Consider the following 23,475-nt stretch of genomic DNA (forward strand, 5'->3'; position numbering starts at 1 on the left):
TTACGAATAGAAAATCTGAGAAAACGTACGGCCTTAAAATGGAGGGAGCCTTAAGATTGGTAGATCTTAAAAAGGGAGTTTCACTCTGCTTGTTTTCATTATTAAATGTTCTATGGACATTTTCTGGATGTGGATTAGTTCAAATAAAAACATTACTTCAGAAAAAAAAGCTTTCAGAAGCTTCTTGTGGCATATACAGGCTGTGGAATAGTCGAGTCCCTAATAATGTCTTCTGTGGAATACTGTGATGTATCTTTTGACTGAGGATGTGCTGATCAAAATTAACCTTGAGGAAAAGCACACTCATGCACTGCTTCATGTGAGAGACTGTGATGTGTCACAACGTATAACATTTCTCCACGGAAAAGAATTAGGATACATTATATATGGGCCAAAATAGTTATAGAAAATACTTACCTGAAACTTCTGCACAACATGGCAAACAAAATGTGTTTATCATGATCCAGACCATGTGCTTAAATCTGTTTATACAATGTTCTCAATGTCTCTATAGATTTTTACAATGTTTTGTCTTTCCTACTTACAGGTTGTGGCAACAAGGCGCTGGAAAAGGAACAGGCCAAGTTTCTGGCAACACCTCGTCTGCAGGAGTACCAGAGCTTTGTATCCTGTAACCTTCACATCCTGGCTGCGTAAGTTATCAATAGCAGTTCTTGACCTACCCATTAACAAGCGTTGGTTTTCCTGTTTTACTACTCATTGTTTAATGTCAGTCATGCTTAAAGCTCTCTTATTCTTTTTTTTCTGTGTCCCCTGTTTTCCGGAATCCCAATGGATCACATTGCAGGGGCGGATCTACGGGGGGGATTGCTCCATGTTCCTTGTTTTTATCAAACCGGCCTTTGTCTTCTAAATGACGGTTTTGGAAGGTAGTTGGGTAATTTGTTTGCTCAGGTTGCACCAGATCAGTCAATTTTCCTTGTTTTGATCCAAATTTGTCTTCTGAAATTAACATTTGGAAGCTATAATTTATATTACGGGAATTTTCTTGGCTCAGATTGCACCAGATTGGTCCATTTTTGTGTCGTCTCTTCTTGCTCCTACTGGCTATACTTCAGTACTTTATTGCCAGATTCAGCATTGTGAACTGTGAGAGTGTTGTACAGTGATACCTGTGGTAAGAGGGAGCCACCCTCCGGGCCAACCAGCGCATGTCCATATTTTGCTGGTGTCCTTTCATAAAGCATAGAGAATAATTCAGGAACGATACGGAATATCTTTTGTGGGGATTTGTCCTCTTATTGGAGGGGGCTAGCTAGCTCACATGGCATGTACCCTAGGACCCTCTGCAAAATTGGTGTATGGCTGCCGAAATGGCACGGTGAAAACCCACTCGTACAAAATAAAATGAGTGTGTGTAGGAGTTTCAGCCCACGAAGGCAAAAGAAGGAGAATAAGTTCATGAATTTTCATTTTCTGTGTACAGACACCCTGGCCTAATATGGCAGCAAGCCAGCAACAGCCAGGAGGGCAGCGCTGTGTGCCAGGAGGTGAGGGAACTGAGGGAAGCGCAGCTCATCAGGGAGAGCGGCTGTGTGGACTGGAACAACAAACCTGACACACCTGATCCCTGCTACCTGCACCTGGACAATCTCTCACAGGTACGTCACACTCCTGCAGCAGAGTCTAAATCAAAGAAGCTGTGAAAAACAAGTGTGAGTTTAGATAGAGCGGACAGCGTCAGATAAACTCTATTTAAATGAGACAGATTAGCCGCGGGTGGAGGAGGAGGATGTTAGATACTTGAGGTAGGCCTAAAGGGATCAGTGTTGGCAGGTAGGGAAGAGAGGGTAGTAAAGCAGGATATCAACACTTAGGCCCGTAATTAGAAAGAGAGGGGAGAGGAGGACTTGTGAAAGTCAAGGAGAATAGCCCAGCCGCAATGTCCATGTTGCCGGGGGGCTTGCACGTGTGATGCATCAGCGGGGGTCTATAAGAACGGGAGAGCAACACATTGTGGTCAGTCCTTACCAGCGCGGCGCAGCGGGCATATGCCAACTATTTCTTACTGCAATATGGACTTCGAATTTGGAGCGTGGGCAACAGATCTGCCTTTAACGGTGGTTAAAGTTCTCCAGGATGAGGAGTTGAACACCCTCAATGTGCTGAGAAATGCGACTGCCCAGGATTTGGAGGGCCTGGGTCTCAAGCGTGGCCACTACGTAGCGCTGAGAGTAGCAGTGGCGGCCCTGCAAAAGCGAAGCGGGGGAGTACAGAAGGGGGAGTACTCGACGACGAGTACAGAAGGCGCCAGTCGTCCAGCGGATTCAAGTGGGGAACCCCCAACCCCCACCTGTCCACGGTGATCCTGCGGGACCGGCTCCAGCATGGCGTCCAAGACAACAAGGGCGGCAAGGCTACGACGGCCAGCGGCGGTTCCCGGCGACCAGCGGGACCCAACGGGAAGGAAGTGTGCTTATTGTATACCAACAAAGGCGACTGTCCCTATGGGTCCCGCTGCAGATTCCTCCACGTCTGCGACACCTGCGGCATGGGCCACCCCGGCAAGGACCACAAAGTGACAGCTACCACCTCCCCAGCCTAGGACACAGCGCAACGAATTGCCGACAAAACGGTAGGCCCCACCTTCAACAGCCCGTTCCCTCAGCTAGATTCCAATAAGTGCGAATTTCTCGGAAATAGTGATTCCATTAATGCTAAATCTCAAATGTGGCACAAGGTGCTAGAAGGCGATCACGACAAAACCTTTTTATTAGATGGCATAAGAAACGGTTTCCGTGTAACAGAAGAGAGTAGGGCAGGCGTACTAGACGTAGAGCAAACAAACCATAGGTCATCGAACGAACACCATAAAGCTGTGGAAAAAGAGCTATTAGATCAGATAGAAAAAGGTTATTACATTGTAGCTAGTAGAAAACCAACTGTGGTAAGCGCTATCGCTGCGATTCCCAAGGATGATGGCAGCATCAGGTTGATCCATGACGCTAGCAAACCCACAGGTAGGGCAATGAACGACTATTCTATACCTGAGTCAGCTAAATTTCAAACCGTATCTGACGCGTGCGCCCTAGCGAAGACAGGGTATTGGTGTGCAAAAGTAGACTTGCAGTCCGCCTATCGGTCAGTATGCATCAGTCCGGACGATTATTGTATGACTGGGCTGAAATGGCATTTCACAGGTGAAAAGAAACCTACTTATCTCTTTGACAGTCGGCTGCCTTTTGGCAGCAACGTAGGGCCATCACACTTCCATCGCCTGTCGCAAGCTATTCGCAGATGCATGGCACGGAAAGGCATGCCAGGTGTGTTAGCGTATATTGATGATTTTCTTCTGGTAGCAGCTACCAGACAAGAGTGCAATGACATGTTACTGTCTTTAATTAGATTATTGAGGGAACTGGGTTTCAACATTAGCTGGAAGAAGGTGGTGGGGCCTACTCAACGTATCACGTTTCTCGGTGTCGACATCGACACGCGAAACAACACCCTGTCACTTGGAAGTGACAAGTTGCAGCAACTGCGGCAGCGACTCCTCCAGATCCGAGGAAAGAAGCGCGCGACAAAAACTCAGCTACAAAGCATAGCGGGGTCCCTTAATTGGGCCTGTCAGGCTGTCAGAGGAGGAAAATTCTTTCTGCGGCGGATACTGGACACGATTAAACCCCTTCAGCAGCAGCGACACAAAGCGAAACTATCTGGCGAATTTCATAAGGATGTACAATGGTGGCTTTCTTTTATGCATGTATTTAACGGCACAGTATATTATTTTCACAATGCAAAACAGCATGTTCATGTAGATGCATGTAATATTGCAGCGGGTGCCTTTTGGCAAGGTGACTGGCAGTACACCATCTTTGAAAAAGACATGCAGGCAGCAAAGGAGCTACATATTAACTATAAAGAAGTGTGCGCTGTGGTGCAAGCAGTGACACGATGGGCTCCGATGTGGTGCGGACAAGAAGTGATTATTCATACCGATAGTACTGTCGCAAAAGCTATCATTAATAAGGGCAGATCGACTAATAAGTATGTGAACAGTCTGCTCCGTAAAATGGCGTGGGAATGTGCAAAAGTGAACTGCAAAATCGCGGCGATACATGTGGCTGGTAGTGTAAACATCATGGCTGACACAATTTCCTGCCTCCATGAGCCCAGACGGCGCGAAGACTTAGTGCGTCTGTTGACATTCTGGCACCGGGGGAGACCCCCCGACATCAACCTGTGTGACCATATGTCTGACCAAGCCCTGTTGTTCCTTGTTTTTCAGACCAGCAGCCCCCATTAGGGGTGCAACTGACGGCAGAAGTGTTGGATTACAGAGCAAGTGCCTTTTCTGATAACACTAGGAAGACTTACCGCATCCACCTTACCTCGTATTTACGTTTCTGTGGGGAGATGGACATAATGCCAGTGCCTGTGAACGAGCAGACTGTTGCGCAATACGCAGCGTACCTAGCCCGACGTTTGAAACCGTCCTCCATCAAGCAATACATCAACATTATTCGCATTCTTCATCTTGAAAGCGGCTTGCCGCACCCATTCAGGGACTCGTGGTACGTCCAGACAACACTTAAGGGCATCGAAAAATGCAAGGGGTGTGCCACTGATAAGAACCCCAATCACCCCTGAATTACTACACATAATAAAAAGCCAGCTGGACCTTGAGTGTAGGCAAGATATTGTGTTCTGGGCTGCGTGTTTGGTGCTTTTTTTCGGAGTTCTCCGGAGATCGAACTTGTTTCAGGACAACGGGAACTTCGATCCTTGTAAGCAGCTCACAAGAGACCAGGTGGTTATTCTGGGTACGGGCATGTCAATAACGCTCCAATGGAGCAAAACGATTCAGCGTAAAGAGCGCTCTGTTGAAATTAAGCTCCCGGCAATGTCACTCCATCCCTTGTGTCCAGTGTCTGCCGTGACCGCTGTGTTACCTTTGTTGGGGCCGATGGACCCCAAGGCGCAGGTCTTCCCGATGAAAGGATCAGACTTTAATAAGAAACTGCGCTTGACTACCGCTGTTGCTGGGGGAAACTTCTCCAGCCACAGCTTTCGGCGGGGTGGTGCCGCGTGGGCGTTGAGTTGTGGTGTGCCGGGGGAAATTGTCAAGGTGATGGGGGATTGGAAAAGCAACGCGTACTTAGGCTACTTAGACCAGCTGCCACAAAAGATCATCCTGCAGATCACATGTAGCCCAGGCAACTCCTTCATGTATAACATCACAACAATCCTAAACCTCCCACCTCTAACCTAGTATACTGTCTTTAGTTGGGCTGAATAACGAGTAGTACCTCTAATTTGGGACTTATCACTGCACAATGATATCTCTCATTGTCAGATGGTATTCTCTTGAATAAACTGCCCTCGTTATTTGCCCAAATCAATACATGACTTGGCTATGTGTGATGTATGTGCGCACGAGAGTGATTGCGTGTGTGTCAGGTGTATGAGTGTGTGCGCGCGCAGGTGAGTGAGTATAAACTGTAAGTAATAAGAGGGAGAGAAAGAGGAGTGTCATTTCTTTGGGATTATCGTGTGCTCTTGATTTGCGCCGGGGGGGGGGGGGGGGGGGGGGGGGGGCGATAAGTGAGTAGTTTAAAGGGAAGTAAGCGCTCTTAATGCATACAACATAATCATAATAATAATAATAATTTGAGAATGTATAACGCGCACATATCTCACCACAATTAAGGCGACTCCAGGTGCACTCATACATATTCTTTCGCATTGACAACTCGAGCACACTCATATACACTTACGCATAAATGACATGAAGATGACAAGGCAACAACACAAACAGAGACACGGCACTCAGAAGTAAGCATGAAAAAGAAAAGAAAATGTCAAATAATAATTATGTACATGGCTATTTACAACTGCTCTGATTTAGGCTCTGCAGTTTTGAGTTTTGTGTGAGGTATGTTGAGTTTGAGGTTGTCGTTTGAGGAGCGGAGTGGTCGGGAAGGTTGATAGAATGAGAGGGAATCAGAGAGATAAGTAAGAGTTATGCGGCGCCAATCTCCTGGCACCAGAAAGTGAATAACAAGCATCCTCAATAATGAAAGTCATTTTTTCATTTTCATGCCCATTTTGCTCCCACATTATCCCCCAATGATGGAATACATGTCTCGTCTATGTGGTGGGGTGTTTATTCAAAAATTATTTTTTTCTTAACAAAAATAGAAAATAAATGAATTGTTCATGTCTTTGCAGCCTGCCACCTGTGTTGCTGTATCTTCTGACAGTACCTACTTTGCCACCGGTGGTCTTGACTGCTTGGTTCGTCTCTTTGACATGGCCACAGGAAAGGTATACAGGAACATGCCATGCTGCACATTTTCAAAGTGTCTCTAGCATACGTAACCATTCATGTTTAGTAAAGTAGTGCACGCGGTTGTTCCAAGGGCTTGATTTCTGTCTCTTTAGCTGCATGCAGGTTTAGCTATGTGTAGCGCCAATCCTCTCCCACAGTAGAAATAACACTAATAACAGCTGCAGGCTCACTTAGTGTCAGCTGCTGTTAAGCCTCTCCTGGTTAGGTATCCACCAGAAGCATTTGGGCAGCAAAACATATGTAACGGTGAGCTTGCTGTCTAGCCCACGGATTCCCTTTTCCCTGGATCAGGGTTTAGCCTGGAAGAAAAAGACAATGGGACATTTGTCCCCCTCAACCAAATTCTGATGGGACATTACATAGTCGAAGGCAAAACGCACAAAGCAGGCTAGGCGGTCCAAAAATGCTTTTGTTGAAAGATGCAAAATAGTGCTATTTGGTGCCATATGATGATATAAGAACTTGCCAGTGTATCCGGTTATTGTGTGTGTGTGTGTGTCTGTCTCTGTGTTTCGATCGATATCGCTGAGGTAATCGCGCAAGCACAGATAGTTCGCAGAATTGGTTAAATACTAATGAACTACATTTTAAAAGCAAATCACAGTGCATTTTACAAACTCGCAAGTTGCTCGGCTTGGCGTGCGTTTTTCCCTAGTTCATTCTGAACATTGTTATACTCCCGTGAAAAGTGTGCATGGGGTGGCGCAGTGGTACGTAATCTCAGTGCGCCCTTTGACGCACTGAAGGCAATTCCAATGGGACATTTTGAGATGTTATGCGCCAATGGCGCAAGGCGCACTACTAAATGAAACCCTGCTGGATAAACTCACCCCTTCCTCAACTAGTCAAACCAAGAAAAGTTGTGACTTAGCGTTTCAGTGTCTGTGTAGTTATTATTGTGTGTTTGTGCAGGAGCTGCGATTTTACCAGGGTCACTCTGACAGCATCACTGATGTGTGTTTTGTGAGCAACTCGGTGCTGTGCAGCGCCTCTCAGGATAAAACTCTCAGTCTCTGGGACGTGGAGCAGGGCCACAGGTCAGCCCATGCACACTTTTGCTTTTGGACATCATCTATTTTTTTATTTTTTTTTTCAGGCAGTCTAATGGGTTATATGTTCTGCTTGGTACAGATGACCACACATATAAGGACGGTTTTCTTTGGGAGGGAAATAATATGCATTCAGAAAAGGCAGGCTTTTTTATGTAGATTTCTTTTGTTTGGGTTTTCTTGCTGTTTATATATGCATTCATGATGTTTTTATGTGAATGAGGCTGTTGGATGCAGGTTTAAAAGTTTAGCTGCTGCATGTACTCAGTATTTCCAAATACTCAATATTTCTCAATCCTCAATATTTCTCAATATGGCAGTTTAAACAAGGAGGTACTTGCATGCAGCAGCTGTATCTGTTTTGACTGATTCACTCATTAAAAATTGCATCTATTTTTCTCTGTGTACGCTGGTCATACTTAAACTTATGATCATTTGGTGTCCACAGAATAGCCTTGCTGAAGGGCCACAACAGGAAAGTGAATGCCTGCGCTGCTGATCGGAGCGGAAAGCTGTTAGCGTCGGCAGGATGGGACACCATGGTGCGTGTGTGGAACGCTGGCTCTGGGGAACAGATTTGCTTCTTCAATCTGGAATGGTAACTATACCTTTTGACTGCAGACACATGACCATGTGTATTCCTTCTTTTTCCGCATCTAATTCTTATTATTGGAGGCCTTAAAGGGGGTTTCCACTGTTCCCCTGTTTAGCATGTGTTTAGCATGTGTTTAGCATGTGTTTAGCCTGTGTTTAGCCTGTGTTTAGCCTGTGTTTAGCATGTGTTTAGCCTGTGTTTAGCCTGTGTTTAGCCTGTGTTTAGCCTGTGTTTAGCCTGTGTTTAGCATGTGTTTAGCCTGTGTTTAGCCTGTGTTTAGCCTGTGTTTAGCCTGTGTTTAGCATGTGTTTAGCATGTGTTTAGCATGTGTTTAGCCTGTGTTTAGCCTGTGTTTAGCATGTGTTTAGCATGTGTTTAGCATGTGTTTAGCCTGTGTTTAGCCTGTGTTTAGCCTGTGTTTAGCCTGTGTTTAGCCTGTGTTTAGCCTGTGTTTAGCATGTGTTTAGCCTGTGTTTAGCCTGTGTTTAGCATGTGTTTAGCCTGTGTTCCTTTGTTTTATTTTGAGGGGTGTGCAAAAGTTCCAAAAGAAGTGTCTATGTAGATGCTTATTGCCTCGATCATGTACTCTAAAGATACCGTGTGGGTAAAGACCATGGCTAAGAAAAAGCAGGATGTATGTGCTTGCTACACGTGACTGTATACAGTATATTTGGTATGGCATATCTTCTTGTTCTTGGGGAATTTCCTCAAGGAAATTCTGGCTTCTAACGTTGCCCTGGGGATAGCGTGCACACTGAACCCACACCGATAGCGATAACTGGGCTGAGATGCACTAGAAAGTTACCACCTAAACGGGAGCCACCCGCAGTGTTGGATTGGTTGAAACAGAGATGTGTTGTGATTTCAACGAATCAGATCCCGCGGTTTGTTCTCTCCCCCGTTTGGGTGGCGCCCACTTTGGGTTCGTGCCCCTCGTCCCTGGTTTCAAGCCAGCACTGCTACCGACTAATAGTTATCTCCTGTCCATAAATGTACTATATGTCTACATAGTGGTAAAATATGCCTTTTGTTGTTGTTTTTACAGTCCTGTAAATGATGTCAAGTTCCACCCAGAAGGCCAGCTGATCGTGACGGCTAACTGGGACGCCACCATCAAAATCTTTGACGTTCTGCACCGTTCACGCAAAGCTGTAAGTTCCATTTTTCTTCAAGTTTAAGAATGGTTTAGTAATCTGATGAACAAAGGGAAGTAAGCGCTCTAAATGCATACATGTGTAATAGAGAAAGTGAAAGTTATTTAGAACCAGTCTCCTGTAACTAGCTGAGAGAATAACAAGCATTGAAATGTACAAGCGACTTTCATCCTCAAAAAAGTATGATGGTTTAGTATTTAGAGAAGCCTGAAAGAATGTTTTCATCTAGATTTACAACAACAAAAAAGGGATTGGTGAAAGGGTATGTGAAGGCTAAATTCTCAAAATAATTGCAACTGGGAAAAAAAGTATAACTACCTATATGCAATGAAAATAGAAATGTTTCACAAATGAAGAAATGTCCTTTTCAGTCCTTATGTTTCCAACTATTGCTTAAAGCCAAGCAAATGATTGTGTGCACTGTAGAAGATTTAAAAAAAAAAAAACACCTAGTTTCTTATTTTGTTTGTTTATTAAACTTTATGTTCAAAGTATTTAATTTAGACAATTTTAAAATGGATGATGCGAAGAAGAACAATTAACTCAGGACTCCAGGCCAGGGACAATGATTGTTGTGCTTCTTACATGATGTAGTGATGTCTGTGACTGAGGAAGATGTTGTGAAACAGCTCAAGAAGTCTAATGCTAAGAAGGCAGCAGGCCCGGATGGTATTACACCAAAAGTCCTAAATTTTTGTGCTGAGCAGCTTTGCTCAATTCTCACTGTGATTTTCAACATGTCTCTGTCACAGTCAAAAATCCCATCCCTTTGGAAAACATCTTGCATCGTCCCAGTTCCAAAGAAAACCCCGGTCAAAGTGATGAACGACCTGCGACCTGTAGCATTGACGTCTGCTGTCATGAAGGTTCTTGAGCGACTAGTATTAGTGAAGCTTCAGGTGCTTACCGCGGAGTTTATGGATCCGTGGCAGTTTGCCTATAGAAAGGGTAGAAGTGTTGAGGATGCCGTTTTACATGTGTTGCACAGTATCTATTCTCATCTGGATAAACCTGGAGCATGTGTTAGACTGATGTTTTTTTACTTTTCTAGCGCGTTCAATACGATACAGCCTCACCTTCTTGCTGAAAAGCTACTGAAGATGAAAATTAGCGTTCCAACTGTATTGTGCGTCACAGACCATCTGACCAACCGACCCCAGTTTGTTAGGGCTGGTATAGTACCATCTAATGGCCCGAACACAAACACCGGTGCTCCGCAGACCGTGCTATCTAGTGTACTGAATACCAACACAGGAGCTCCGCAGGGAACAGTATTGTCACCTTTTCTGTTCTCCCTGTATACTGCTGACTGCAGGAGTTCTCACGGGTCGTGCTTCATCGACAAATTTGCTGACGATACTGGACTTACAGGACAGATTACTGACGACAATGACACACACTACAGACAAGAAGTTAGCAGCTTTGTGGACTGGTGCGACGAGAATTACCTGGACTTGAACACAGGAAAAACTAAAGAAATGATTTTTGACACTAGAAGAAAAAAGGTAGCACACAAGCCTATCGTGATAGCTGGTGTTGAAGTCGAACAGGTTGAAAGCTATCAATCAATCAATCAATCAATGAGTCTTATATTGCGCATATTCCGTGGGTACAGTTCTAGGCGCTCTGCAGTGATGCCGTGTGAGATGAGATTTTATACGGCCAGTAGATTGCAGCCATTTCGGCGCATATTTACCTTTCACGGCCTATTATTCCAAGTCACACGGGTATAGGTAGACAATTATTAACTGTGCCTAAGCAATTTTGCCAGGAAAGACCCTTTTGTCAATCGTGGGATCTTTAACGTGCACACCCAATGTAGTGTACACGGGGGGAGGTTCGGACACCGAAGAGCTATCGCTACCTAGGTGTAGTGATCGACAACAAGCTGTCTTGGCATGCCAACACTGACCAAATCTTGAAGAAAGCGCACACGCGCATGTACTGTCTGAGGAAGCTTAGATCATTCTCTGTTCGTAATGACATCCTGCAGATGTTCTATCTGTCCACTGTTGGTAGCGTGTTGACATATGCATGTGTGTGCTGGGGGGGTAACCTTAGTAAACAGGATAGTGACAGGCTAGAAAAGCTAGTCAAGAAGGCTGGATCTGTTGTAGGCAGGAAACAAGAGACCATTGAATCAGTTTGCCAGAGACGACTGACTGACCGACTGACCTCAATTTTGGCTGACGAGACACACCCACTGAAACCTGAATTTGACTCTCGACGCATTGACAGGAGTGGTAGACTGAGGGCTATGGTTGCTAGAACGTCACGTTTCCGCAATTCTTTTGTTCCCAGAGCTATCCATGCTTTCAACCAATCACATGTTAGAGGCCTCTATCATGTTTCTCTGTCATAATTATTACTGTACTCTGTTGCTGGGTTATCTGTAATGTATGTATTTTTAGTAACTGTATTACCGTAGTTCAAATGTGCGGTGTTCTAGTCGACATGTGGTGCTTTGTATACCTTGTGTGTGCGTGGATGTGGAGGTGGACTCTTGGACGTCTTTTTGTTATTGGAATTATGGTTTTTGTTAAATTGTATTGCTGTTGCTGTTGTTGTTGTGTGAGTGAGTTGTGTGTTGGCAGACTTGACTTGACGGATGACTGTTTGCGTTAGTGAGACTGTGATCATACTCATAATAATCATACTCACTTATTTTCTTATGATGTTTTTATTTTTTATTATGCATTCTTATTCTTTTGATTGGAAATGAGTATTGTTACAACATAATTTCCATATGGATTAATAAATTTGAGTTGAGTTGAGTTGAGTTTCTTGTTTTGTTTGTTAAATTTGTTATCAGAAGCTTTGAATGAAGACAACTTGATTGAAACAGGTTGTGTGTTTAAGAACACTCCAGGGAAAATGATTCTTTTGCTTTTCTTACATGGTGCAGATCCTGCGTGGACACATGAGCTCAGTGCGTGCCGTGGCATACTCCAGTGATGGCTGTCATATTGCCTCTGCTGCGTTGGACGGTGACGTCAAGATCTGGTCGGCAACCAAAGGTGTACAGGTAAGCAGTGGTTCTTGCACTTCTAAATACAGTTAAGCCTGTTTCTATTGACCACCCTGGGACTGACCAAAAGTGGTCATTATATCAAGATCTGTCATGTGCGTACCTGAGCAGCTATGTTTGAATGTCATTTGGAGGGCTGGTTTGGCAAAGGCACATGCTTCAATCGTGCAGACAAAAGAGATAGTTGCCAGGCGTGCTAACAAAAAGAGCCAACTAATATTACGGACAGCATATTCTACAGTCATGTACCACTGATTTGCCTACCAAGGGCGAGTACGCATGAATTGTGACGTCAACCGACGGACCTCGATAGACAGCTATGGAAAGGTGCATTATATACAATAAAATAAAACATTGGGGATTCTTTGGGGTGGTCGTTGTGGGTAGTTGTCGTTACTGAGAGGTGCAAGCCCGTCAAACCTGTGACCAAAAGTGGTCATTATTGAGGTCTGTCATGTCATGAACTTCAAGTTCAAATAAAGAAAGTTCTGAAATCTCATTTTCACACTTGTTACTATAAATCTTGTAAACAAATCTTGATCTCCTTTTTAAAGTTAAAAATGTTGTCCACATAAAAGTCCTCGACTCTGTGCTCAGCAAGAAAGATGTCTGTGTGTGCCTCAAGCATAGATCACATTCGCTCAATCAATCTGCATGTGAGCCATGCGTTCTCTCTGCTTCACCAACCTGGCTCTTATTTCTTACAAGTGATAAGACGTTTACTGCACAGTAGTGAGGTACATTGCATGCTTTCTTTCAAGATTGCTGAAGTCATGTGTTTGATTCCATTTAAACGTTGTGTTAATGTACAGGTGGGCAACATCAGAGGTCACGGAGGTCCTATCAACAAGTTGACCTTCTCTCCCTCTGGCCAGGAGCTGATCACGGCCAGTGATGACCACAAGATTAAGGTTAGTTCACTATGGCAGGTTGGGCTTACATAGAGAAATAAAATACATGTACACAAGAACTTAATACATTGTACTTTGTTGTTTTGGACACACCTGTTCTCACATAAAAGGGGCCTCACAAGTAACACCTACAGCTTTTGACGGTACACATGGCCGATTTAATTTTCAGGTGTGGTCTGGAGAGCTAGGCGTACTACTCCATGTCATAGGCTCTGAGGACAAGGGAGCAGCAACTACCGTCTCCCTCTCACCAGATGGCAGCACTGTTGCCGTGGGCTACCACACTGGCTATGTGCGTGTCTTCGATGTTGGCACAGGTAATAGCTCTTTTTGAAATCGTGAGTGAACATGCTAGAGAGACAATGACAATGACAATTCTTTATTTTACGAGGGTAACAGAATAAGCATAGGAATACTTTTTTGCAGAAGGACTAAATCTACTATAATAACTACTACTACATGAATACATAATTAGTGAAATAGTATAAGTTTATGTACGTAAGCGTATTATATAGAAACATTGTAGTTCATAAATGTTTAAAAGAGTGAGAGAGAGGAAGGGAGGGAACGGAGGTGTGAGCTTCTCTGTCTGTACAAGTCTTACACTTTTTGAAAAATGTTGCAAAAAATATACTGCCTTATCAATTACCCTAATGTTTGTGCTGTGTTGTGTTTGGGATGCACTTTCAAGTTCAAACACTGGCACTGTGTTTTTGTTTGATCTGCATTTACTGTACTGCATACTTGGCCTCTGTATTTTCAAAATAAAAGTTACACCGATTTGCTCAAGTGTCAAATTAATGTTGCAGGTGTGTTGATGTGGGAAACCAAGCCTCACACGATGGCGGTCAGAGCTGTCATCTACTCCAGTGACAACAGCTACATCCTGTCCGGCTCTGATGATACTAAAGTGCATGTAAGTACTGTTAAATGATATGTATTTGTTGTTATGATCATTTTAGTACACATTTTACTATTGAAACGTACAAGGTGGAGAGGGGATGGAAGTGGAGAGAGGAGCTGGGTGTGTGTGTGTGTGCATGCCTGGGTGCGTGCGTGTGTGTGTGTGTGTGTGTGTGTGTGTGTGTGTGTGTGTGTGTGTGTGTGTGTGTGTGTGTGTGCGTGCGTGTGTGTGTGTGTGTGTGTGTGTGTGTGTGTGTGAAAGAGAAAGTGATAGATATTCCAGCAGTCACTGCCGGTAGAAATACAGGTCCAAAGCATGCGTTCAAGCAGGTCATCCTTAATGGACCCCAGATGTGCCCACGGCCGTGTGAATGTGCATGTGCAATATCATGTTTGTGTATGCAAGTGTGTGCCTGCGTAGATGCATGTGTACGTGCATGTAATACTTGCAACTCACATTTACCATTTGCTGTGCAGATTCTGGAGGCAAGCCACGGAACCAAAGTGTCAACACTCGAGGGACACAGCAAAGCTGTGCTGAGCATAGCAGTACACAGGAAGGCTGTCGCCACCACTTCAGAGGACTGCACATGTTGTCTCTTCCCTCCTATCAAGACGGCCAAGACAAGAAAAAGGTCAGCACGAAACAGGCAAATACCCAGCATGCTTCCCCGGAAAGCGGCGTATGGCTGCCTGAATGGTAGGGTAAAACAGTCATACGCGTAAAAACCCACTCCTGCAAAAACATGAGTGAACGTGGGAGTTAATTCAGCCCATGAAAGAAGAAGAAGCTTCAAGGACACCCCCCCTCCCCATTGCCCCACACCCACAAGAAATAACAAACAACTCAGAATCTTTGTTTTTAAGGCAGTCTGTTACATCAAATTAAGGAAAGGTTATATATAAGTCTTTTCTGTCCATTTTAGTCTGAATGTTAGGATACTGGCTGCACATGACATTTACTCACTTTGTATGCATGTGTGTGTGTGTCAGTTTGTGTGTGTGTGTTTGTGTGTGTTTTCTTCTGTCTCTACCTTATTTGGTTTACAAAATAATGCTCAATGTTTCTAACTGTTCAAAGCGCGGATAATTCAAAATGCAGTGTAATCTCCCTTTTAAAACCTCAATTTTTTTTTAATCAGGTCTTTAAAAAAGGAGAGTCTTAAACTGGGAGTTAATTTACAGAGGTTTTGACCAGAAAATCTGAGAAAACATTGTCTAATGAGAGAGGGAGTTTTAAAGTGGGGGGGGGGGGGGGGGGGGTTCTTAACAGGGGGATGCCACTGTAAATATGACTTTTAATTTTGTTTCATTTGCTTTCAGCTCCAAGCCTGTAGCAACGCTGAAGGGTCATACTGGGCCGGTCGGAGGCTGCAGTTTTGGACCTTCGGCACAGAAATTGGTCACTTCTAGCCGTGACATGGTCAGTGTATGCACTCGGAAACTTCTGAAGAGGGGGATGGAATGCAGGGGGGGGGGGGGGGGGGATATTGGTTATGGATTTGGATGAAGGTTTTAGTTTTTTTGCCATTGAATTTGGTCCTGCGGAACAAAATTGGTCACTTCTGGCTGTGATATGTTCAGTGTATGCATTTGGAAACATCTGAAGAGTTGACGGAAAGAAAAAAGGGCGGGGGGGGGGGGGGGGGGGGGGGCAGTCGTAGGTTGTACATTTGGATGTAGTTTTAAGTTTTTTGTCATAGCATTTGCAAGTTTATGATACTCAAATAAGACACAATTTTTGTTTTAGCACAACTTACTTTCACAAGTTCTGTTTTTTGTTTTTGTTTTTTAATAAATTTTTTATTTTGTTGCATTTACAAGTTTACAATATTCTGTCAAGACACAATGTTTCTTTGAACTCAATTGCTTTTACCAGTGATACTGTATCTCCAGTCATGTTTGCAACTACAGTATAGACAAATATTTCCTGTACTGAAATTTTTTTAAATGTTGCATGAACATATTGATCAACTTTTTTTCTGATCTATTTTCAGTCTGTGTGCATCTGGGATGTCGATGTTTGTCTCATTGACCCTGACCCTGCTCCGGAGGTGACCTTGGACCAGTGTCATAATGACTGGGTCAATGCTTGCCAGTGGTCCAACACTGCAGACTTTATTGTAAGTTTGTGTGTTCTTTTTGGCAGAGATGGGGAAATACAGTAGAGTCCCCTTTTAAGACTGTAGTTATCCAGTTTTCCAGTTCGTAACATTTGCAACTTCACCTCCACCATTATATTTTTTTATTTTTATTATTTTTGTGTTTTCTTTTCTTTGTAAATAAGCAGTAATTGCTTACACATACACAAAATTATCTTATCTTAGCATATCTTCCCCTCCCCCCCCCCCCCCCTCCCTCTCTCTCTCTCTCTCTCTCTCTGTCTCTCTCTCTCTCTCTCTCTGTCTCCCTCTCTCTCTCTCCCTCTCTCTCCCTCTCTCCCTCTCCCTCTCTCCCTCTCTCTCCTTTCTCTCTCTCCCTCTTTCTCCCTCTCCCTCTCTCTCTCTCTCTCTCTCTCTCTCTCTCTCTCTCTCTCTCTCTCTCTCTCTCTCTCTCTCTCTCTCTCTCTCTCTCTCTCTCCAACCAGCTTTCTACTTAGAAATGTAAAAGAACATTACACGTTTCTGAAATTGAGAGAAAGGTAAGAAAGAAATACATTCTGTGAAAATCAACCAGTGTTGAATGCATGTATGTGTGTCCATGACAGGTGACAGCTTCCAATGACTTCAACCTGAAGGTTTGGGACGTCAAGACCAACGAGGAGAAATTCAGGCTGCATGGACACACATCTAATGTCAACACCATGGCCTACAGAGTAAGATCCTCAAGTCTGTGTGTTTTTGTCTCTCCGTGGGTCTCTCTTGTCTTTCTTTCTTTCTGTCTTTTATCCTACGATAATCTGATCTTCTTTATTTGTCCGTCGGTCTTTGTTTGTTTCTTTGTGTGTGTGTGTGTGGTTTTTTTTTTAATTTGTTTTGTTTTTGTGCCTGTCTATCTGCATGCCTGCGTTCATTAATTTATTTCAAGAATAACTTCATTTGTCTGTTTCTGTGTCTGTCTATTTGTTAGTTAGGCCACACAAATAAAATAGTCTGTTTACGGTAACCCGACCGACCCTATTTTTTTCGCGCGACCCTAGACTTTTTTTTGGCATTTGGGGGAAAAAAAATTAATAAAAAATAAAAAAATAAAAAAATATGGTTTTTTGGAGAAAGAGAAAAAAAATCCCGACCTACCGACCCTATTTTTTTGGCCTATGTTACCGTAAACAGACTTTTTTTTTGGGGGGGGCGTTACAATGGTTCTCGGGGAAAGCAAGGTTGCAAACATTAACACATGTACATGTCTTCACTTCAAGTTACACAGTCATATTTCCTTTTTTACTGTCAATAACAATCTTCTGGAGCTTTTCTACAAACATTCTTTTTCATAGAAGGCATATATTTTCTCTACAGTAGAACCCCCCCTTTTCAGACTCCTTTTTTGAAGACCACCCTTTTTAAGACCTTTAACAGTTTTCCAGATTTCCTCTTCATATACTCTCTAAATTTACCTCCATTTTAAGACCTATTTTTTTCAGATTTCTTGAGGTCTTAAAAGGGGTAGGTGGGGGGGGGGGGGGGGAGAGTGTTTGACTTTTAATGAAAAGTTATTTTTGTGTGACACAGTGTGGGTGCGTGGTGTCGGGGTCCAGCGACGGACAGGTGAAGGTGTGGTCACACCGCGGTACGGAGATCACAACCCTCTACGGTCACACCCAGCGGGTCAACGGCTGTGACGTCTACATCAAGTGTAGCTCCACCGATGGATGTGGTGAGAGTTCACAGTGATCAATCAATCAATCAATCAAATCAAATTAACTTCATTATCTCGCATGGAGAAATTGCAGTGGTGGTGCATGTAACATAACATCCTCTGATGGCAGGGATGACATGAAAATCAGGAATTCCGGAGTTAAAAAATGATTGCCTGATGGTTCTCCTGATTTTGAACCTAAAGCAGGGTGTTAAAATCATTTATCAATACTTGATGGTTCTTGTGATTTTCAGCCTAAGCAGGATGGCAAATGTACTAAATTTCGTTGGCAGTATCTTTTTGGTACATTTGAGGTACATTTTTGGGCAAGTGGTACAAATTCAGTACATTTTTTAGCTCATTTTTGGTGTACATATACCAATTTTGTACTGAATCCTGCGGGGGTACAGCAGTTTCAGTAAGTAAACAACTTTCACATTACAGGCGTTGGCGAAGGTGACGAGGACACAGCAGAGGATGCTGGGAAGAGCTGGGCAGATGCTGTGGAGGAGGCAGAAATGCAGGGAGAAGAGCAGGAGGGAAAGACGAAGACTTCTGCCAAGAAGAGCAAGGCTCTGAACATTCAGGACGTTCTGGTTGCATCCTGCAGCGATGATGGCACCGTCAGACTGTGGAGACCTCTGCAGGTTGGTGTGTGTGTATTGTGGTGTGTGTGAGTTGGTGTTGGTGTGTGTGTGGGAGGGGGTGTCTGTGTGTGTGTATGTGGGGGTGTGTGTGTGTGGGGGGGGAGGTGTCTATGTGTAGGTGTGTGTGTGGGGGGGTGTATGTGAGGGGTGTGTGTGGAGGGGGTCTCCGTGTGTGGGGTGTGTGTGTGTGTAGATGTGTGTTTGTGTGTGCATGGGTGTGTGTGGAGGGGGTCTCTGTGTGTGGGGTGTGTGTGTGTGTGTAGATGTGTGTTTGTGTGTGCATGGGTGTGTGTGTTTGTGTGTGCATGGGTGTGTGTGTTGGTGGGTATGTGTGTGTGTGTATATATATGTGTGTGTCTGTGTCTGTGTGTGTGTGTGTGTGTGAAGTGCCGAAAACAAAACAGACCAGGCCAGGCCAGGCCAGGCCAGACCAGACCAGACCAGACAGAACCAGAGCAGCACAACACAACCCAACGCAACACAGCACAACACCATACCTTTATTCATCCATTCAGAACAATTGTAAGACAGCTTAACAAGTCAACCTTAGCAGCAGAATTAACAATCCCATCCATAATCCTTCATTGTCTTAACACGACTATTCTCATTACAGGCCAACACTCTAGCCAGCTTGACCGGTCACTCAGACCGCGTCCTGGCAGTGGCCGCGGACAAGGATGGACACGTGGCCTCCGTGGGTCTTGACCGCTCCCTGCGCCTGTGGTCACCCAAGCTGGTCAGCCAAGCGGACATCACTGGACAGCATGAGGTGGAGATCACTTCCATTGCCCCTGGGCTGGATGGCAACTGGGCCTTGTCCGCTGACAGGTACGAACAGGTGTCTTTACTCGGGATGGGGCTGGGCGGGGTGGAGGATGGGGGGGAGTTAGTGTAAGAGTGGAGGGGGTGGATATGGGGGGTTGGAGTGGGGAAGGGGGAGGAGAGGTTGGAGAGGGGGGTTGGAGTGGCTAATGTTAATGAGGAAGGTGGGTTTAAGGTAGAAGGGGATGGGTGGAGGGTTCAGGGCTTGCAGGATTGGGTATCTTTGGGTGGATGGGTGCACGAGAATGTGGAGGGAGGGGCTAATGTTAATGAGGGAGGTGGGTTACAGCCAGAAGGGGTTGCCTGGAGGGTTTAGGGGATGCAGGATGGGGTATCTTTGGGAGGATAGGCAGGGTGGTGCACAGGAAAGCGGTGGCTTTGTGTGTGTGTATGGGGGGAGGGGGGTGGAAGATGATGCGGGGATGGGGATCCTTCATGTGGATGAACGAGTCAGTTCAATGCAGAAACAGATGGAGGGGGTAGGAGGCTGCCGAATGGGGTATTATCTGGAAGGTGGTTGGGTAGAGGGTTGCAGGGATACTGGGTATGTATGTACACGTGTGTGTGTGTGTGCATGTGTACATTGTCTTTGATTTTGCGGGTTTAAGTTGATTGTGCATGTGCTACCTACTTTATTTTTCGGAGCAGTGGCAGTTCTTTTTTTTTCTTTTTGTGAGTGTGTGTGCTTTGTTTTATCGTTTATACTCATTGTGTGCTTGTGTGTGCAGATCTGGTGTGGTGAACATTTGGCAGAACAAGGGCAACACCTTTTCCTGTGTCTTCAGTCTCAAGGTGTGTGATATTTTAAACAAATATACTTAACTTGGCATGCTAATCTGTATTTAACCAATACACTGAGTGTATACAAATAAAGGTATAACAGCTTTCAGTCTATTTGAACGAAAAAAATACCATCCTGAAGAAGTCTGCAACTGTCTGACAAAAATTTGATGAAGACTTTACAAAAACTGCTTGCTGTTGTGTTTTATTTTGATTTTGATAAAAAAAAATACTGTATAGGAACATTGCAACATGTCCATAAATTATGATTAGTGTCATCTGGTTTGTCATAATTTTCCTGATAAATCGCAACAGTTGCTTGCTACATGTATTAGAATTCAACTGTGATGCAGCATGTGTAGTTTTGTATGTGAACTGATGAGATGACTTGTAAAACAGTTATGTGGCTCAACAACAAATCTTGGTTTTAATCAACTAGACATTGATCTTCTGACCTACCATCATGCTGAGTTTGAAAGCATTCAATGCTCAAACAAAGATGCAGTGTCAACTTTTATACGCATGGCATTACAATTTTGTTTACTAAGTTGAACCACATGCCAGAGACAGCTTATATTTTCAAGAATATTGGAAAGTCAGGAATGCTTTTTAACTTTTTAGTCAGTGTGGGCAAAGATCAATTGCCTATGATTTGCTGTTTCAGGCGCATGAGAAGTCTGTGGGCAGTGCGTGTTTTGTCAACAAAAGCAGCAGTCGCTTTGTCACCGCTTCCGACGACATGACTTTTGCCGTCTGGGAGATGATGCCGAAGAAGGAAGGGCTGATCGTTAGGTCAGTTGTTGTTCTGATTTGACAATACTGTGGAACCCCCCTTTTAAGACCCCCAAATGTAAGACTTCCTCCTGTTTAAGACCTGATTTTCTTAGATTTTTGGAGATCTTTAAAGGGAGGTTTCACTGTACAGTGGTACCTGTGTTGAAAGGACACCCTTAGGACCAGCCAAATGTGTCCCTACATGCAGGTGTCCTTTTTATGGCAGGTATACATCATGTCAACAAAAGGACAGTAGCCAGTGTCCTTTATGGAGAGGTGTCCTCTCATGGCAGGGGCATTGAACACAGGTACCACTGTACTAGTTATGAACCTGGAAGGGCGGTGGGGATTAATGTCTTCATGCTTCATTGACACACATATTCACCGAGATCTGTGTTCCAAGTTTCAGATATTTTTGCACTATGTAATTGCCAAAGATGATGTAGCCTTAGGGGTTTACTTGCAAGTCAAAAGTAATATTTGTGTAGAATAATGTTGTTACTTCTTGGAAGGTGAATAATACTATCCTCTTTTATTTGTCACTCAATCTTTTAATTTCTCTTTCTGCCTTTCCCTCTTTGTTTCCTTTTTCCTTGGCACATGCCTTCAGTGCCTTGCACAATAGATTAGTCTAGACTACCTCCAGCAACACTGCATGGCTGATACAATATTGCACAGACCCTGAATTTCAGAAAAGGTAAGCTACTTACACCAGAAGCTTCAACTATGCATTTTAAGACTGCCTCTACTCTGAAACTTGCTCTTTAGAGTGTTTATAAATTTGCATCCATTCTAACACTCCTTCTCTTTTGAGGCACCTTAAAACATATTCACTTGTATTATGCATGCATTTCAATTTCAGGAAGAAGAAGGAGTTTGGCGCGCATGCCCCTATCACGAGCTTGACGTGGGACCCGTCACTCATGCCTGGAAGCACGGATACTTTTGTCATTGGCACGTCTTGGGATGGTGCCGTCTTCTACAAGAACCTCGACAACGGTGCCATTGTCTCAGAGCCAGTGTAAGAGTTGTGGGACGTGTGTGTGTGTGTTCGTGTGTGAATAGGTTTGTGTGAGCAAGATAGAAAGAGGGTTGTGTGTGTATGTGTGTGTGTTTGTGTGAATGTGTGTGCGTGTGTGTGTGTGTGTGTGAATATGGATGTGTGAAAAGGTGTGTGTGTGTGAGCAAGATATAAGGAGTGTTTTATGTGTTTGTGTGTGTGTGAGCGCGCGTGCGTGCGTGCATGCATGCATGTGTGTGTGTTGTTTATTGATGCTAATTAATGTCTCACGGATGACAATTTGCTGCAGATGCATGTCACAGGTTTCAGGTGTAATCTTGTCTGAAAGTCCTGTGCGTGTGTGTCGATCTATCCTCTGTATCGGAGAAGGATCAAAAAGAAAACTACAAGAAATTTGTCATAGTTGTTTGCCACAAAGGCATAGATTTAGGTTGCTCACTGATAGCTGTTCTGCTGTTTCACTGCATGGAGAGAAAACAAAATTGTACAGTATTAACAATGAAAGACTTTTTGACACAGATGCAAGATGCAAAGGCCCAAAGGCAGCAGGCCTGTGTACAAGGACTGGCCACTTAGTGTGCGAGTCGCAGCTGGACGTCTGCTCTTGACCACTACAGACGGCCGCATGGGTGTTTGGACCTGTCTCAGTGAAAAGAGTCGGGTAAATAGTTTGGTCTCTCTATGGTGGGTGGGAGGGTGGTTGATGGTGCTGGTGTGTGTGTATGGGGGGGGGGGGGGGTGGTAGCTGTGGGGTTGGGTGTGTGAGGGACTAATTAATCTAAAATGAGAGAGAGAGAGAGAGAATGTTTGTGACTGATTGGATGTGAGTGTGTGGTCCTGTGTTTTTGTGTTTCCTGATTCTAATGTTTTTCTGTGCATGCACACACATTTGATCCTAACATGTTGTTCCAGTCCCGTACATCGTTTGTGCTGGACAATAGACACAGAACAGTTTCTTCAATGAAAAGCCGTTCTAGTTAAAAAAAAAAACTTTAAATAAACTGAGAACTGTTTCTTTGAAGAAAACGAACTCTTGCTTAAAATTAAGGGTAAAACGTGCATTAAATGTTATTTTGCCTGCAGGTGTCACTCAGGGAGGAGTGGACAGACACAATCCAAACGGAAAAGGCCGATGCCCATCTTGCTAACTGGGTGTCGATGGCCACACCAGGAAAGAGGGACAGGTGTTATACCGGAGATTCCTCTGGTCAGCTCACCTGTGTCACCGCTGACGGAACGCAGAAGCAGTTGAAGGTAAATTTGTTATGTACCATATTTTCCGGGTCATAAGGCGCGACTTTTTTCCTCGAGTTTGACCCCTGCGCCTTGTATAACAAAGCGCCTAATCCGTGTATGAAATAGGAAAAAAAAAAATTGGGAAAAAACCATGGGGAACAAAACGTGACAAGAACTCACCTCCATCTCAAATACCGATAGTCGTTTTTTTAAATTCCGTGAGCATCAAAGAGAGCGCCTGAGTACCAGTCAAACAACATGTGATAATGCATGTTTCAGCTACTAGGTACTACCCTGGCCAAGTTTCCTCTCAAGACATCAAAGAGACCGCCCCATAGGTTAAACTGGGTCACTGACCCCGGTGCAGGAAGTGTTTCCTCTCTCAGATATGACAGGGGAACCACCTCTCATAGCTAAAACTGGGTCATTGACCCCTGGGAAGAAGGT

General features: G+C 44.2%; 1 protein-coding gene across 1 annotated transcript in view; it reads left to right on the top strand.

Annotated features, from left to right (window-relative positions):
* LOC138982075 (telomerase protein component 1-like) overlaps positions 1-23,475 on the top strand; it is an 87,781-nt gene that overhangs the window by 56,760 nt on the left and 7,546 nt on the right. The window contains exons 33-54 of the mRNA XM_070355295.1: positions 548-653; positions 1,448-1,622; positions 6,193-6,288; positions 7,226-7,350; positions 7,811-7,960; positions 9,003-9,108; positions 12,017-12,136; positions 12,952-13,050; positions 13,220-13,367; positions 13,860-13,966; positions 14,431-14,588; positions 15,277-15,376; positions 15,951-16,076; positions 16,661-16,768; positions 17,622-17,766; positions 18,193-18,395; positions 19,009-19,223; positions 19,946-20,009; positions 20,662-20,789; positions 21,634-21,792; positions 22,312-22,453; positions 22,876-23,046. Coding sequence (XP_070211396.1) covers positions 548-653; positions 1,448-1,622; positions 6,193-6,288; positions 7,226-7,350; positions 7,811-7,960; positions 9,003-9,108; positions 12,017-12,136; positions 12,952-13,050; positions 13,220-13,367; positions 13,860-13,966; positions 14,431-14,588; positions 15,277-15,376; positions 15,951-16,076; positions 16,661-16,768; positions 17,622-17,766; positions 18,193-18,395; positions 19,009-19,223; positions 19,946-20,009; positions 20,662-20,789; positions 21,634-21,792; positions 22,312-22,453; positions 22,876-23,046 — 2,951 coding nt within the window. The remainder of the gene's footprint in view (positions 1-547; positions 654-1,447; positions 1,623-6,192; positions 6,289-7,225; positions 7,351-7,810; positions 7,961-9,002; positions 9,109-12,016; positions 12,137-12,951; positions 13,051-13,219; positions 13,368-13,859; positions 13,967-14,430; positions 14,589-15,276; positions 15,377-15,950; positions 16,077-16,660; positions 16,769-17,621; positions 17,767-18,192; positions 18,396-19,008; positions 19,224-19,945; positions 20,010-20,661; positions 20,790-21,633; positions 21,793-22,311; positions 22,454-22,875; positions 23,047-23,475) is intronic.

This window comes from Littorina saxatilis, linkage group LG12, assembly GCF_037325665.1.
Source record: "Littorina saxatilis isolate snail1 linkage group LG12, US_GU_Lsax_2.0, whole genome shotgun sequence".
Lineage (NCBI taxonomy): Eukaryota > Metazoa > Mollusca > Gastropoda > Littorinimorpha > Littorinidae > Littorina > Littorina saxatilis.